The sequence below is a fragment of the Lagopus muta genome, chromosome Z (genome assembly GCF_023343835.1).
Source record: "Lagopus muta isolate bLagMut1 chromosome Z, bLagMut1 primary, whole genome shotgun sequence".
Classification (NCBI taxonomy): Eukaryota; Metazoa; Chordata; class Aves; order Galliformes; family Phasianidae; genus Lagopus; species Lagopus muta.
The window spans coordinates 36160422-36173973 of record NC_064472.1 but is presented as its reverse complement, the minus strand read 5'-3'; the positions used below and the strand labels follow the sequence as shown (position 1 = coordinate 36173973).

General features: G+C 37.5%; 1 protein-coding gene across 5 annotated transcripts in view; it reads right to left on the bottom strand.

Moving 5' to 3' along the window:
* Positions 1–8622: 8622 nt before the first annotated feature.
* The window catches only part of TMC1 (transmembrane channel like 1), a 110445-nt gene continuing 105515 nt past the window's right edge, over positions 8623–13552 (bottom strand). For all 5 annotated transcript variants that reach the window (XM_048931943.1, XM_048931941.1, XM_048931946.1 and 2 more), the window contains 3 exons: positions 12839–12917; positions 12608–12743; positions 8623–11665 (listed from right to left, as the gene is read on the bottom strand). In XM_048931943.1, the coding sequence (XP_048787900.1) occupies positions 11400–11665; positions 12608–12743; positions 12839–12917 (481 nt within the window). In that variant the 3' untranslated portion in view covers positions 8623–11399. The remainder of the gene's footprint in view (positions 11666–12607; positions 12744–12838; positions 12918–13552) is intronic.

Genomic DNA, 13552 nt, shown 5'->3' with positions numbered 1-13552 from the left:
CTTCTCCAGACTGAATAGCCCCAGCTCCCTCAGTCTGTCCTCATAGAAGAGGTGTTCCATCCTTTGGATCTTTTTTATGATCTTCCTCTGGATGCACTCCAACAGGTCCATGTCTCTTTTGTACTGAGGACTCTACATCTGGACAGACATGGCCTCACCAATGCAGAGTAGATGGGCAGAATCACCTTCCTCGACCTGCCAGTTGCACTGCTTTGGATGCAGTCCTGGATACAGTTGGCTTTCTGGTCTCTTTAGGGCACATTGCTGGCTCATGTTCATCTGCCGTTCACTAGTATCCACAAGTCCTTTTCACTGGGGCTGTGCTCAATCCTTTCATCCCCTGGATTGTATTGGTAGTGGGAGCTGTCTCAAGCCAAGTGCAAGACCTTGCTCTTCAGTATGTTGAACCTTGTGACATTCTTCTGAGCTCACTACTCAAGCTTGTCTAGGTCCCTCTGGGTAGCACCGTGTCTCTTGGGTTTGTCAACTGCACCCCTCAGCTTGGGATTTCAAGATTGCCCTCCCAAAAAATCAACAGTTTACATTTGTGCAACTATTTTCAGTTGATATAAACACACGACCTGCACATTTTCAAATGGAATGTACAGATAAGATATTTAACTTAAAAATCTGATCATGTCCCTTTGCCAAACTTTCATAATCTCTAACTTCCCAGAGAAAAATATCCTTAGCTTCCAATCACACCTTATTCATGTCATCACTTTTTGGCAGTACACAAATTTTGGATAGTTATTGTCAAGGATGAAATACAGGAAGAGTAAAATTTCATCAAAAAGTCTCTGATGAACATCTTGAGACCTCATTAAGAACTACAGTCACTGCTATCAAAACTGGTTTGTCAGTTTCACAAAAGCAAGGTAAAATATTCCACTAGTTTTATGTTTTCATTTCTGTCCCTTTTTTTTTTTTTCTCTCTTTAATATTTAGAGAAAAATATTTAAAATTAAAATATTTTGTTATATATTATTACTTATATAATAATGATATTGTGCACTTTGAAAAGGCTGTTCTGGAAGTAATTCCTTCTACTTTATTGTGCTGACCCATAGCATCAGAATCAGATGATGGCATGGCAGTAGAGGTTGAACCTTCCTGCCAATACTTTGTAAAATTCTGTTGCTGTGTAACAAATGGCAGCAGAGGGGCACTCTGACAAAATGGCATCTGATATGAAGTGCTCATGAAGCAAAGGTGTGATGTTGAATTCCTCCACGTGGAAAAAGCTGCAGCCATTGACATTCACTGATGCTTTCTTAGTTGTTATTGAGATTTGTATTGTAGTGAATACAAGCACAGAGAGGTGATGGGTGGTGTGTTTCAGCAGTGATGCCAGTGGGTAAGATTGTTATGAGTGTGGCATGCATACTTTTGTTCACCACTGGTGAAAATACAAAAGTAGTGGTGGTGACTAGGTTGAAAAATAGTGTTTTGTACTTGAGAATTTGCTCTATCAAATAGTTTTGTTGTGACCTATGTAACTATTGCCATTTCCATGGGAATATATAGCAGGCATTACTTTTGGAGTGACCTACATATATGCAGAGCAGGACAATTTCTATTCACTAAGTATAGCCCAGGAAAGCCAAAAGTTGTGACGTACATGATCTCATTCAATCTATCTGCCATTGCCACTAGGTCCTGTTGCCCAGAGTCCCATCCTACCTGGCCTTGAATGCCTCCAGGAATGGGGCACCCACTGCTTCTTTGGCAGCCTATGACAGTGATATATCATGGCAAAGAATTTCTTCCTTATATCCATTCTAACTTTACTCTCTTGCAGTTTAGAATTGTTGCCTCTTGCCCATTTAAATGTCCTAGTAAAAAGTCTTCTTCAATTTTTCTTATAAGCTGTTTTTATATATTAAAAGGCCACAGTAACGTTTCCATGGAGACTTCTCTCCTCCAAGCTTAACAACCCCAACTGACTTAATCTTTCTTTATACATAGGGTGCTCCAGTCATCAGATCATTTCCTAGTGCAAAGATAAACGTTGTGTATGGGAAATATTATTTGTCAATGCGTTTTTTTGTGGTTAAGCGAAATACAAAGTAAGGATTAGATATGTCACTACTCTGCATGAAACATAGCTGCACTTCTGCCTTGCTAGGTACTGGAAGTAAGACATTTCCTCTCACATTTTGTGTTTGAAGAGGGAAGGACACTGGAGAACAGAAATGTATTCCTAACTCCTGTTCACTCGTGATATAGGAAAGGAGTAGATACCTGCAACAGATTTCTCAGCCTGAGAGCTGTGTTTGACCTGCATTCACTGGGAACTTGTGTGAAGCTCAATCACCCTTTCCTCCACTGCATTCTTTTAATAGTTTAAAAAACAATGGCTTTCTCTTCTGTTACATATCTGCCTGTGATCTCACTTTATTGTGATATTTTGTCTATTACACCTGGTCCATAAGACAGAATAATGCTGAACTCTTCACATTTGCTATCTTCACTGGGGGAGTAACAACAGTTTGCAGTTTGAATCTTCACTCTGAAAAAGTATTTTGAAAATTATTTGGGATAAGAAATTGTTAACTGAAAATTGCAATTATAAAATCTGAAAAACTGAAAATTATTTACACATTATATAAGCAAAACATGAAATTGCTGGTCAGTTATTTTTCACATAACATGTAAGTCAGAGGGTATTATTTTTCTTTTCCAGTAAGAGCTTTCTGACTTGAAAGATCAGAGGAAGTTTGACTTCTATACATATCTATAAACAGTACCTGTAGCTGTCCCCCTGGCTGAGCATTACATGTTGTCATGACAGAATATTTTGGCCTGTGAACGTATAGTTCAGAGTATATGATTCAATAGTGTTTTTTTAAAACCAGAAATTGATACAATTATTTGAAAGCAATAATACAACCAGTATCTGCAAATATTGGATTTTTTTACCTATTTCGGATTGCCAATTAAATTATTTGTTTCAGTTTCTTTCAAACAAACTCCAGCACAGAAAAGATTATGCTATTGGCATTAGTCCAAATATTTCACCAGCAAATTTCTGGCCTTCCCACGAATTTACAATTGACCTGAATCTCCACCAGCATCCTTATTTCTGTCAGCTCCTACAGGTACAAATGGTAGGCAAATCTTTTCCTAAGACAGGAGCTCACATGGATGTAGAGCAATATGTTATACTGTTCTGACCTCTGCTGGAGAAAGATCAAGTTACATAAGATTTTGTTTCATTTTGTTTATAGGCAACTGTAAATTAAAAGGCAAGTCAAAGGATCCTACAGAAATTTTTATAAGGAGAACAAATGTCTACATACTCCCACATCTAAGATGTCTGCCTTAATAGGATTCAAATATCCCAGTATGCTTTGCAGTGTCTCTCCTGTGGGAGTTGTACAAATCGCTCAGAAGGGAACAGAGAGGCAAATACAACAGATAGTAATAAAATTGCCTTTTTTTTTTTTTTTAATAAGTTAACATTAACTTCAATTCTGCAATTATTAAAGTTAGTAAAAAATGCTAAGACATCTTTCTGCAGTTATTGAAAGTATTTAATAAATTCATACCTATGGGATAGATTATGATTTATGCAGTCACATACTGTAGCAACAGAGAGAATAGTACAGAAACTAAACTTCAAGTGAGTCCACAGCTAGCAAGAAGGAACAGGAAAGAGCAAGATTTCAGGAGAGGGTTGACAGTAAGACAAGGAATCATTCCATGTTACAAATTCATTAAGTTCAGATATTGACAATAAAAATGTGACATACTTATCTCTCTCTGGAAGTTCCCTGTCTTTCTTGAAGTAGGGAACCCAGAGCTGAACTCAGTATTCCATATGTGGCCTGACCAGGGCAGAGTGGAGGGGGAGGATCACCTCCCTTGACCTGCTGGCCATGCTCTCTTCAACGCACTCCAGCATATCATTGTCCTTCTTGGCCACAAGGCACACTGTTGGCTCATGGCCTACCTGTTGCCCACCAGGACACCCTCTCTGCAGTGCTCCTTTCCAGCAGGTCAAACCCTAACCTGTAGTGATGTGAGGTTATCCCTTTCCAGAAGTAGAACTCCACAACTGATCTTGTTGAATCTTCTTTCTCTCACTCAGCTTTTCAGCCTGTCCAGTTCTTACTGAATGGCAGCACCACCTTCTGGTGTGTCAGCCACTTCTCCCAGCTTTGTATAATCAACAAACAGGCTGTGAGTGCATTCTATGCTTCATCCAAATCACTGATGAGGATGCTGAACAAGATTGGACCCAGTGTCAACCTCTGGGGAATAACGCTAGTTACAGGCCTCTAAACAGACTCTGCACCAATGATCATAACCCTCTGAGCTCAGCCAGTCAGAATTCTCAGTCCAACTCACAGTCCGTTTATCTGTCACACACTAATTTTACCTATGAGGATGTTATAGTAGACAGTGTCAAAAGGCTTGCTGAGATTAGACAACAACTTATTATCCAGCCAGGTCTTTATCTGCTGAATAGCCAGCTCACATCTCTTCAATTTAGAGATGAGAATGTGATGTGGGACCGTAACAAAAGTTTTGAAGAATTCAATTTTCTAAGCCATCACAGAACTCTATAAGATTGTTAAAAGGAAGCCGGGGGGGTGGGCAAGGAATTTTATTTTTTATATTGTCTTTTGATTACAGTAACCCTATTCAAGCATTCATTTTCTCTGAAAACTGTGATTTACAAGCCCAGAGTATCTCACTTCCTAAATGCTCCATCACTTTCCCATGTGTATGAAAGAGAATACTTGCTTTCCGCTGTGCAGCAGATGTCCCTTGGGAACAGTAAACAGTAAGTACTAAGGAGTACTTAGAAGGCAAAATTATTGAGAGCACAGCTTATGATCTGAGGATATCTATCCACATGAGATTAATCCAGCACATGAGAGCAGCAGCAGCCCAGACAAAGCTGTCAGTCTCCTTTGTTGTTTTAGCCTGGACTGAGGCTTATTTTGACAAAAGCACACTTCTTATTTAAAAACAAACAAACAAAAAACCCCAAAACTCTTTACGTAGTTTTAATCTAGTTAAAGCTGAAGCTTAAGATCATTTAAGAATCTGTATAGTTTTTTTTGTACTAGCTGTCTGCAAGGAAAAACAAGACTTACAAGGCGTTTTAAAAATTTTCCTGAATGTTTTAAATATGATTCCTTTAAACAAATGTAGCGTGCAGATTTTCTAAACACATCATTTACTGACTGTATCTGAATTCAGACTCTGTAGAACACTTGTTCAGTGATTTGTTTTTTAAAGAAACCAGAAATTAGTGTTTTTCACAAAAAGAGAACACCAAAAATATATTTGCTTCATCCATTGGGCAAAAGGGAAGGCAGAAGGAAAGGTAAAGGTTTTGAAATACCTCATTTACTTTCAGCTAATAGGAAAATAATCTCTTGCTGATTATTACAAAACTACTCTGCGTATTCTAAGAGAATAAGCACTGAAGTGCTAAGTTTTATAAAGCAGATGTTTGAGGCCTGTATTTAGCGGTGTTCCTTGGGGGTCAGTGCTGGCTCCGGTCTTGTTCAGTTTCATCAGTGACCTTGATGTGTCCGTCCTCAACAAGTTGATGATATGTTAGAGATTATTATTCTTTTTGTCTCTTTTTGAGACAATTTTAATCATTGCCTCAAAGCTTGCTAGGAACACAGATGAACAAGTCCAAGCAAGTCCTGGCCAAGGGTTGAGAAATCCTTTTTCTGAGGGACACAGATGGACAAGGCCAGGCGCATCACAAAAGAGAGATAAGCCACAGATTAATGGCCAGGAAACTGTCTTTCGTGTGGGCTTATCTCAAGGAAGATGGTCATCTCAGGAGGTGCTGCACACGACTTTTACCCAAGTGCCCAGGAATGCCATGATGGCAGAAGAAGAAGGATAAAAAGGGGACCTACAATCATGAGATTGGTTTTCTGGCAACAGATTCCTCATGAAGAAGACCTTGCTGCCCAAGGCCGGCCATGCTGCTGCTGCTCTCCCCCTGCTGCTTTTGCCTTGGACCTTTGAAACGTCATGCAACGGGACCGCTGCTGGATCCTGGTGGTGACTATCCCGGATTTATGCAATTCTTGCTTCTTTCCCATCTTTTCTATCGCTCTCCTTCCCTTCTCCATCTCCCTGATTAGGATTTATAATAAACTGGTTGGACCAACATCTGAGCTGTTGTTTCTTAATCTCACACCAGGTATGTTATATTAAAAGAACCTCCTCTCCCTCCTATAAATTGGAGCGAGACATGATACAAAGCTGAAAGGAATGGCCAACAAATCAGAAGGCTGTGTTGCCATTCAGTGAGTTCTGAATAGGCTGGAGAGTTGGACAGAGAGGAACCAGATGAGGTTTAACAAGAGCAAGCGTAGAGTCTTGCACCTGGGGAGGAATAACTGCATGCACCAGTATGGATTGAGGGATGACCTGCTGGAGATGAGCTCTGTGGAGGTGGACCTAGGCTTCCTGGTGGACAACAGATTGGCCATGAGCCAATGGTTGGCAAGGAGGTCGATGGGTGCATTAAAAGGAGTGTTGCCAACAGATCAAGGGAGGAGATCCTCCAATCTATTCTGCCCTCACCATGCCTCACCAGTGCTGGGCTTCCCAGTACAAAAAAGACAGGGATCTCCTGGAAAGAGTCCAGTGAAAATACACGAAGGAGATCAAGGGTCTGGAGCATCTCCCTCATCAGGAAAGGCTGAGCGACCTGTGTCTGTTCACCCTTGAGATAGGAAAACTGAGAAGGGATCTGATCAATGGTCATAAATATCTAAGGTGTGGGAGGCAGAGACATGGCCAGACTCTTTTCATTGTTGCGTGGCAATAGGACAAGTGGAAATAGCCACAAACTGAAGCATAGGAAGTGTACAAATGTGATGAAATCTTCTTCACAGTGAATGTGATGGAGCACTGGAACAGGCTGTCCAGAAAGGTTGTGAATTCTCCTCCTCTGAGATGTTCAAGACCCTGCCTACCTATGCAACCTGCTGTAGGGAGCCTGCTTTGCAGGGGAGTTGGGCTCAATAATCTCTAGAGGTCCCTTCCAATTGCAATAGTTCCATGATTCTGTGATATTAGCTTGATAGCATCCTCACAGTGGGTTACACTGTTTTATTGAAGGTTTAGCCCCCATGCCTTGAGAATCTCTGAAAGTCAAGATTTATCTAGATTTTTAAAAAGGCTTTATTTAGTAAACAAAAACAAACAAACAAACAAACAAAAAAACAACCAAGAGACTCATTCCTTATTTGAGATTTAAAATATGGTTTGGTGTTTTGTTACACGTCTAACTCTCTTTTGGTTAACTCATTGCAAAAGAATAGCTTTATGTTTGCAGAGATGATCACTTCTAAGGGGCACAGGTGCAATTTTGTAGTGAGAAAAAAAAAAATTGATTAACAGCTTTAGTGAAGAGAGTTTACATTGACTGCAAACTGTTTGGTCTAAGATTTAGTAATTTAAATTTGTCCAATTAAAATATTTCTATTCCTGTTCTAGTGATATGAGATTATTGACTACAGATTACATATTGGATTATTTTTTCTAATCTAATTCCAGGCAAGAGAGGGAGAGAATGCTATGGTTACTCACAATGATTTTAAATTTTGAAGTATTGAAAGTTCTGCCTGCAGCCATGAAGAGTTAGAAACGGGCGGACAAAAAAGACAAAAGGTAAGTGATAAATAGAATTTATTGCAAATATCATTAGTTACTGCATGATATAAATGTACTCATGATAATAAAGACCTAAAGGTCTTTTATTTATTAAAATTAACAACAAGGTTTGGAAATTCTTGCCTGTACAACTTCCAAATAAAATAGCCAATATTTTTTTTAGTGTGCGTACTTGTGATATTATCCAACCAAAGACGTGAAATATCTTCCAACAGCCAAGAACAACAAAAAAGCTTCAGATAAGCTGTTATGTTCAATGTACAATTTATTTTTTGCTGTTGTTGTTGTCGCTAACATTTCAGCAAGATGTGACTCACAGCTTTCTGTGACTCTGCATTGCAGCTGAAATACTCTTTTTCAAATCTAATGCTAAACACGATAAATTATTCAGATCACTGAACTACAAGACAGAGATATTCAGATGCTCCCTGGGCATTTAGGGATCTGATATTTATTTTTTCCTTGAATCATTACTGCTAAAGCCAGATATCTTTTGGCTCTCTAAATGAACTTAAAATCTAATAATGTAAATACAAGTAAATACTCAACAGCAAATGCTTTTACTCAAATATGATACAAGTTGCCATCAGAATCTATGTAATCTATGATACAGTCTTATCAGTCAGCCTTTAGGTAATAAGAAAAAAACTTGTTGTCATACAAAAAATATCTTTTTCATAGTTTTGTTAACCAAGATGCATGATTTTCCTGTGTATCATTGCAATTTAGGCATATGTCTCTCCTGTTTTAATTTACAATCATTATCCCCTGTTCTATTATTATTATTATCCCCTGTTCTATTATTATTAGAGCATGTAATAAGTTGATCTCCATCTTGTTTATAAGTTCCCCTTAGCTGCTGAAAGGCTGCAACAAAGCCTTCCAGAAACTTTATTATCTCCAAGCTGAACATGCTCAGCTTAAAAAAAAAAAAAAAAAAAAAAAAAAAAAAGTGGAGGTGAAGTAATTGAATCAAAGACTCAAAATATACAAGGGTTGGAGAAAGGATTTACAGAAAGGAAATGAACTTTAAAACACTTTCAGGTTACTTTTAAAAAATAACCAACATCTTTTCCTAAATGTGGATTTAATATTGAATATTGAAAGGTATAATATCAGATCTTGTCTGTTAAATCCATCTTATTTTATTAATAAGACGTCAATCAACTAAATAGAACTAAGCTAGAAAACACTGAAAGCAAAGCTTCATAAAACAGTGAGTAAAGGTCTTCACTTAGGTACATTAAGGAACAAGAATAAAGATTTTATTTACAGTCACTGCATCTTGATGCTGATCACAAGACATAAGAAACATCCATCCTTGTTACTGTTATTCATGTTAGCTATTTCACGGTAATCCCTGCCTTTTCAGATGCACACTGAGAAGACATTTGTTGTTGAAAATACTGTTGAAAATATGTATTACTGAAACAGAATAATTTTAGCATGTGGACTCTCTTTTTTCCATTCATGTTGCAAAACAATTCCACAGACTTAAAGACTAAGCAAAAGACATGCAGAAATTTTTCGCTCCGGAAGGAACTAGACATCCTTATTAAGGCCTGTGTGTTTCATGGAACCAGCCTGCTTCATAACAAGTTTATTACTCTAACTTATTTCAGCAACCTTGAAAACCTATTCTATCTTTTCTCCTTTGTATGGATCACCATGTCACAAAGAATATTTAAAATTCTCCACCTTTTCTAAAACAAGGATGTAATGCATGGCCTTGATTGCAGATAGCATCTTCTTTTTTGTAGGGAAAACTCAGTGTTTTCTTATATGAATGTCTGTGGCAGGTGTAAAATTCTCAAACTAACATCTCATGACAAACATTTTCTTGTTTTTTGAAAAAGCTTGTTTTAAACCCATGGATGAGACAAAACCCTAGAGTACTGAGGCTTATTTTTAGCTTACAATGTAATGTATTTCTGTACTGAAAGTGTGTTCAGATTTAATATTTGAATATTTCACATTTTTAAAACTTTGAATTTCTATACTTTCTGAAAATAGATTAAAAATCTTGTCTTTCAAAGATGAGATGAAATGAAATGAAATGCTGTACTTTATGTAATTTAAATTACCAGAATCACTGTAGCCCAGATGCATACCTTCCTTAGGATCCACTCTTAACCCATTTATCCACTCAGTTAGTAGCAATGCAATTCCAGTTTGTCTTCTAGGAAAGACCTTCTCATGTGCTTATTGCAATGCAGTTATCTCTTGATTCAATTAGCACTGTTTTGTGTTTGTACACAAGGCAGCCATGCTGACGCTGGCTAAAGATCTGATTGATCAAATGTCCTATCACTAGCTGATAAGCAGATGCTTACAGAATCAGTGCAAGAATTAAGTATAGAATGAACTTTTTTTTAGTTTATCCTTCTAGCTTCTGGCAATTGATTTATAGACTGCTTGAGCTGGAATGTGCATTTGGCTGACCATGTTTTACGGTGATATGCAGACCCTATAGTTTTATGTAAATCTTTTTTTGATAGGTTCCACAACCTGATTAAATTGACTTTTTTTTTTTTTTTCTTTTTCTTTTACTTTTGGGGTGGGGGGAGATGAGGGGGGTGGATACCACAGACTTGCGGTATTCTGATAAACTTTTTTCTATGGTACAAAATGGACCCATTTTATACAGAAAATCCCCAGTAAAATTGCATTTATTTTTCAGAAGACAGTCTATTGACTGTAGAGTTGTTATTTATCTTCTGAGTATTAAAATAAGTATTAAAGCCCAAAGTCTGGACAGCTTAATAAAATCAGAACATAAAAACACGACTGTCTCTTTGGAATAAGTAACAACAGTTTACAAATGAACATGCATCTATCCTGTGTTTCTACCACCCCGTCACACTAAGGATCTAGATGTCAATACACATTTACACTAATAAATTCACTGATCAGATTGATAGCATATATTCTTATACAGTAATAAATGTCTCTGTGCAATAACAAAATCCTGGTAAGTATCAGGAGAAAAATATGGAGTCTTACCTATATTCCTCAAATTCATATTTGCATATATGTGCATAGGAAATACTTCTTCACCACTTTATTATTTTAATTCATATTTAGTCTTTCAGAATATGATAAAACTCATTATTGCTGTATTAGCTAAAAGTGGTACTGCAATAGGAGTTAAATTTTATTCATAGCAAAATATTGCTTTTCTTTTACCTCTGGAATAATTTCCCAAAGTCTTTAGAGATAATAACCAAACTTCTCAAACGATCAGAGTTTCATCATGCAAAATCAGAACTCTTTGAGTAAGCATAACTCAATTGCAGAGGTCAAGCCATATGCAGTTTTTAAATATAGCTGACTCCAATACATTAAGAAGTTATGTTCTCAGCAAACATGTTTGAGGAAAAGAAAATGGTATCAGAGACGCTCTTGCAAGCTTTTAAGAAAACAACCAACAAAATACAAAATATTTTTTATTTTCCCAATAATATTTTCCAATACATACCTTAAGTTTTGTGACATTTTGACACAGCTAACACATTTTTTGCAATATCTTTAAAAGCAAGTAGACAGATGCATTTTTTTTTCTGCTGGAAAGTTCCATCCCACAAAAAATGAAGCACATGAATATGCAGATGAAGATTTATAATAAACAGAACAGAGTTCTGGACTTCAAGGAGTATTTTTGCAAGTCAAGATCACTCCTGTCTCCCTTGGTGTCCTGTATCTTATAACATACCAGAAAAGGACAGACAGCCTCCTTATCTGTAGTGGGGAGGTCCCCTGGGCATTCCTGGCTGTACCCCTGGAAAGCGTGGGTGCCCAGGTAGATAGCCTGGTGCTGCATACCCTCGTGGCCCTGGTGGCCGAGTCACAGCAATGGGTGGGGGGAGAAAGTTTCCTCTGCCCTGTGGTGGATTGTGGCCATTCGGGGCAGTGCCTGGATGCTGTGGTGCCTGAGAGGAACTTCCTTCCTGTTGCTGACCTGTTTTTTTTGCTTCATTGCCACTCTGTTCTTTCTTGTTATCTGAAATGTGTTAGGAGAACAGAGTTAAGGAATGAAAATATAGAGCAGAAAATCTCTCTGAGGGAAAATCTGTAGCACATTATCTATTCCAGAATATGATGGAAAGTCTAGGGCCCAAAGCTCCAACAGCTGCGTGAGCTATAAGTAGATCTGCTCTGCCTTGTGCCCAGGCTGCAAGATGAAACATATAGTTTAAAAGGTGTCATGGGGGACAAACAGAAGGAACAGGGAAACCACTATTTACCCATGCACAGACAGGTTATTTGAAGGAAAAAACACAAAACCCAAGGCAGCCTGTATCACATCAGGCTGTGGAAAATAATTGAAAGGCTGGGGGCAAGAATACAAATGAAAGGAGAGGATGGAAGCAAATCTGCTATCAAAGTTGCAAATTAAAATCATCCTTGCCTGCTCCACCCCCACCGGTGCCTCTTTACCACAGGTCTGAGATACTTGATGTGCTTGATATATAATGTTCAATTTATTTCAAGAATCAAAGGAATAGAATGTGAAGAGCTGTCTCTAAAGAATAGTCACAAGCAAATTGAAAGCTATGGGTGACAGAGACTGATGCAACAAAGGGACCCTTGTGATCAGTGTCTACTACAGGCCACCCAACCAAGCAGAGCCTGTTGATGAGGTCCTACCTCCAGCTACAGCAGGCACTGTGATCACAAGCTCTTGTCCTCCTGGGGGACTCAAACTTTTGGTTTGGCAGGAGGGGACTGAAAAAGCAGAATCTCTCCCACTGCAACTGAACTTGATATTATGGTATTTCTTAAATGATCCAAAGAAAGAAAAATGGATTGGCTAACACTTGTCATTCAGTATGGTGAACATTTTTTATAGATATTATGGCAAAGGAGTAGTTAAGGTAGAGAAGAAGCCTATGATCCAGTGTGCAAGTATTCCTCATCTTGAGAAATTTAAATCTGTATTTACCTTGATTTGCAGCAGATTCATCTTGCTTGCCTTCTTTTTGTTTTGACTGTGGTGGCTCTGTCTCAAATGGATTTTCCTCTTGTTCATTTGATTTTTGCGCCTTTTGTTTATTTCTTCTTTTATTTTCTTCTGCTTGCTAATGATGGAGAGATAGAGAGGGCATCTTTCAGTAACCTGAATGTATTCTCTAACAACTGTAATAAAAAGAAATAACAATTCCCAATTCCTTACACTTTGTAGTTTCTTTTTAAGTTCCAGGTTAGCTTCCTTGTAGGACTTGGATGTAGCGTTAAGATAATAAATACTCAGGCTAAATTTAAAGAAAAAGAATATATCTTGTTAGATAATAGTTTAAATAGAAAGATTCTTGCAAAATTGCTGTACCAATAACTGTAGTTGTGCTAATACCAAAATTGTATTTTTCCTCATTTATTAGGCCTAATCAGAACAAGTATTTTGACATTGAACAATGGAATATGAAGAAGGCATACTTATCTCAAGGGAAATAATAACAATAATAATGTTTTAAAAAACAGAAATAAATATGGCAGCTAAGGTAAATTCTGCATCAGGCTATGCCTCACTATGAGGCATGTTCCAGTGACTAAAGTTAAATAAGTTATTCAATGAAATTTAATTACCTTATATGACATACTCTAAAAACGAGTAAACCATATTTAGAAGAGTCTTTAAACTAATACAACAGACAAGCTCAAGTACTGGCAGAAAAATAGCCAAAATCACAACTTTTAATTTTTGATCTAAATCACAACCTCATTCTATTAAACAATAATACCACTACATAGTGAATTTTCACTTTTTAATGAATTGTATTCCTTTCATAATGACTCTATGAGATTATTATTTTTTACTATCTTAATTAACGGATTTCTGATAGGAAATCTTTTATTGAAGTAAGAAGCAAATAATCTTCATGTCTTATTT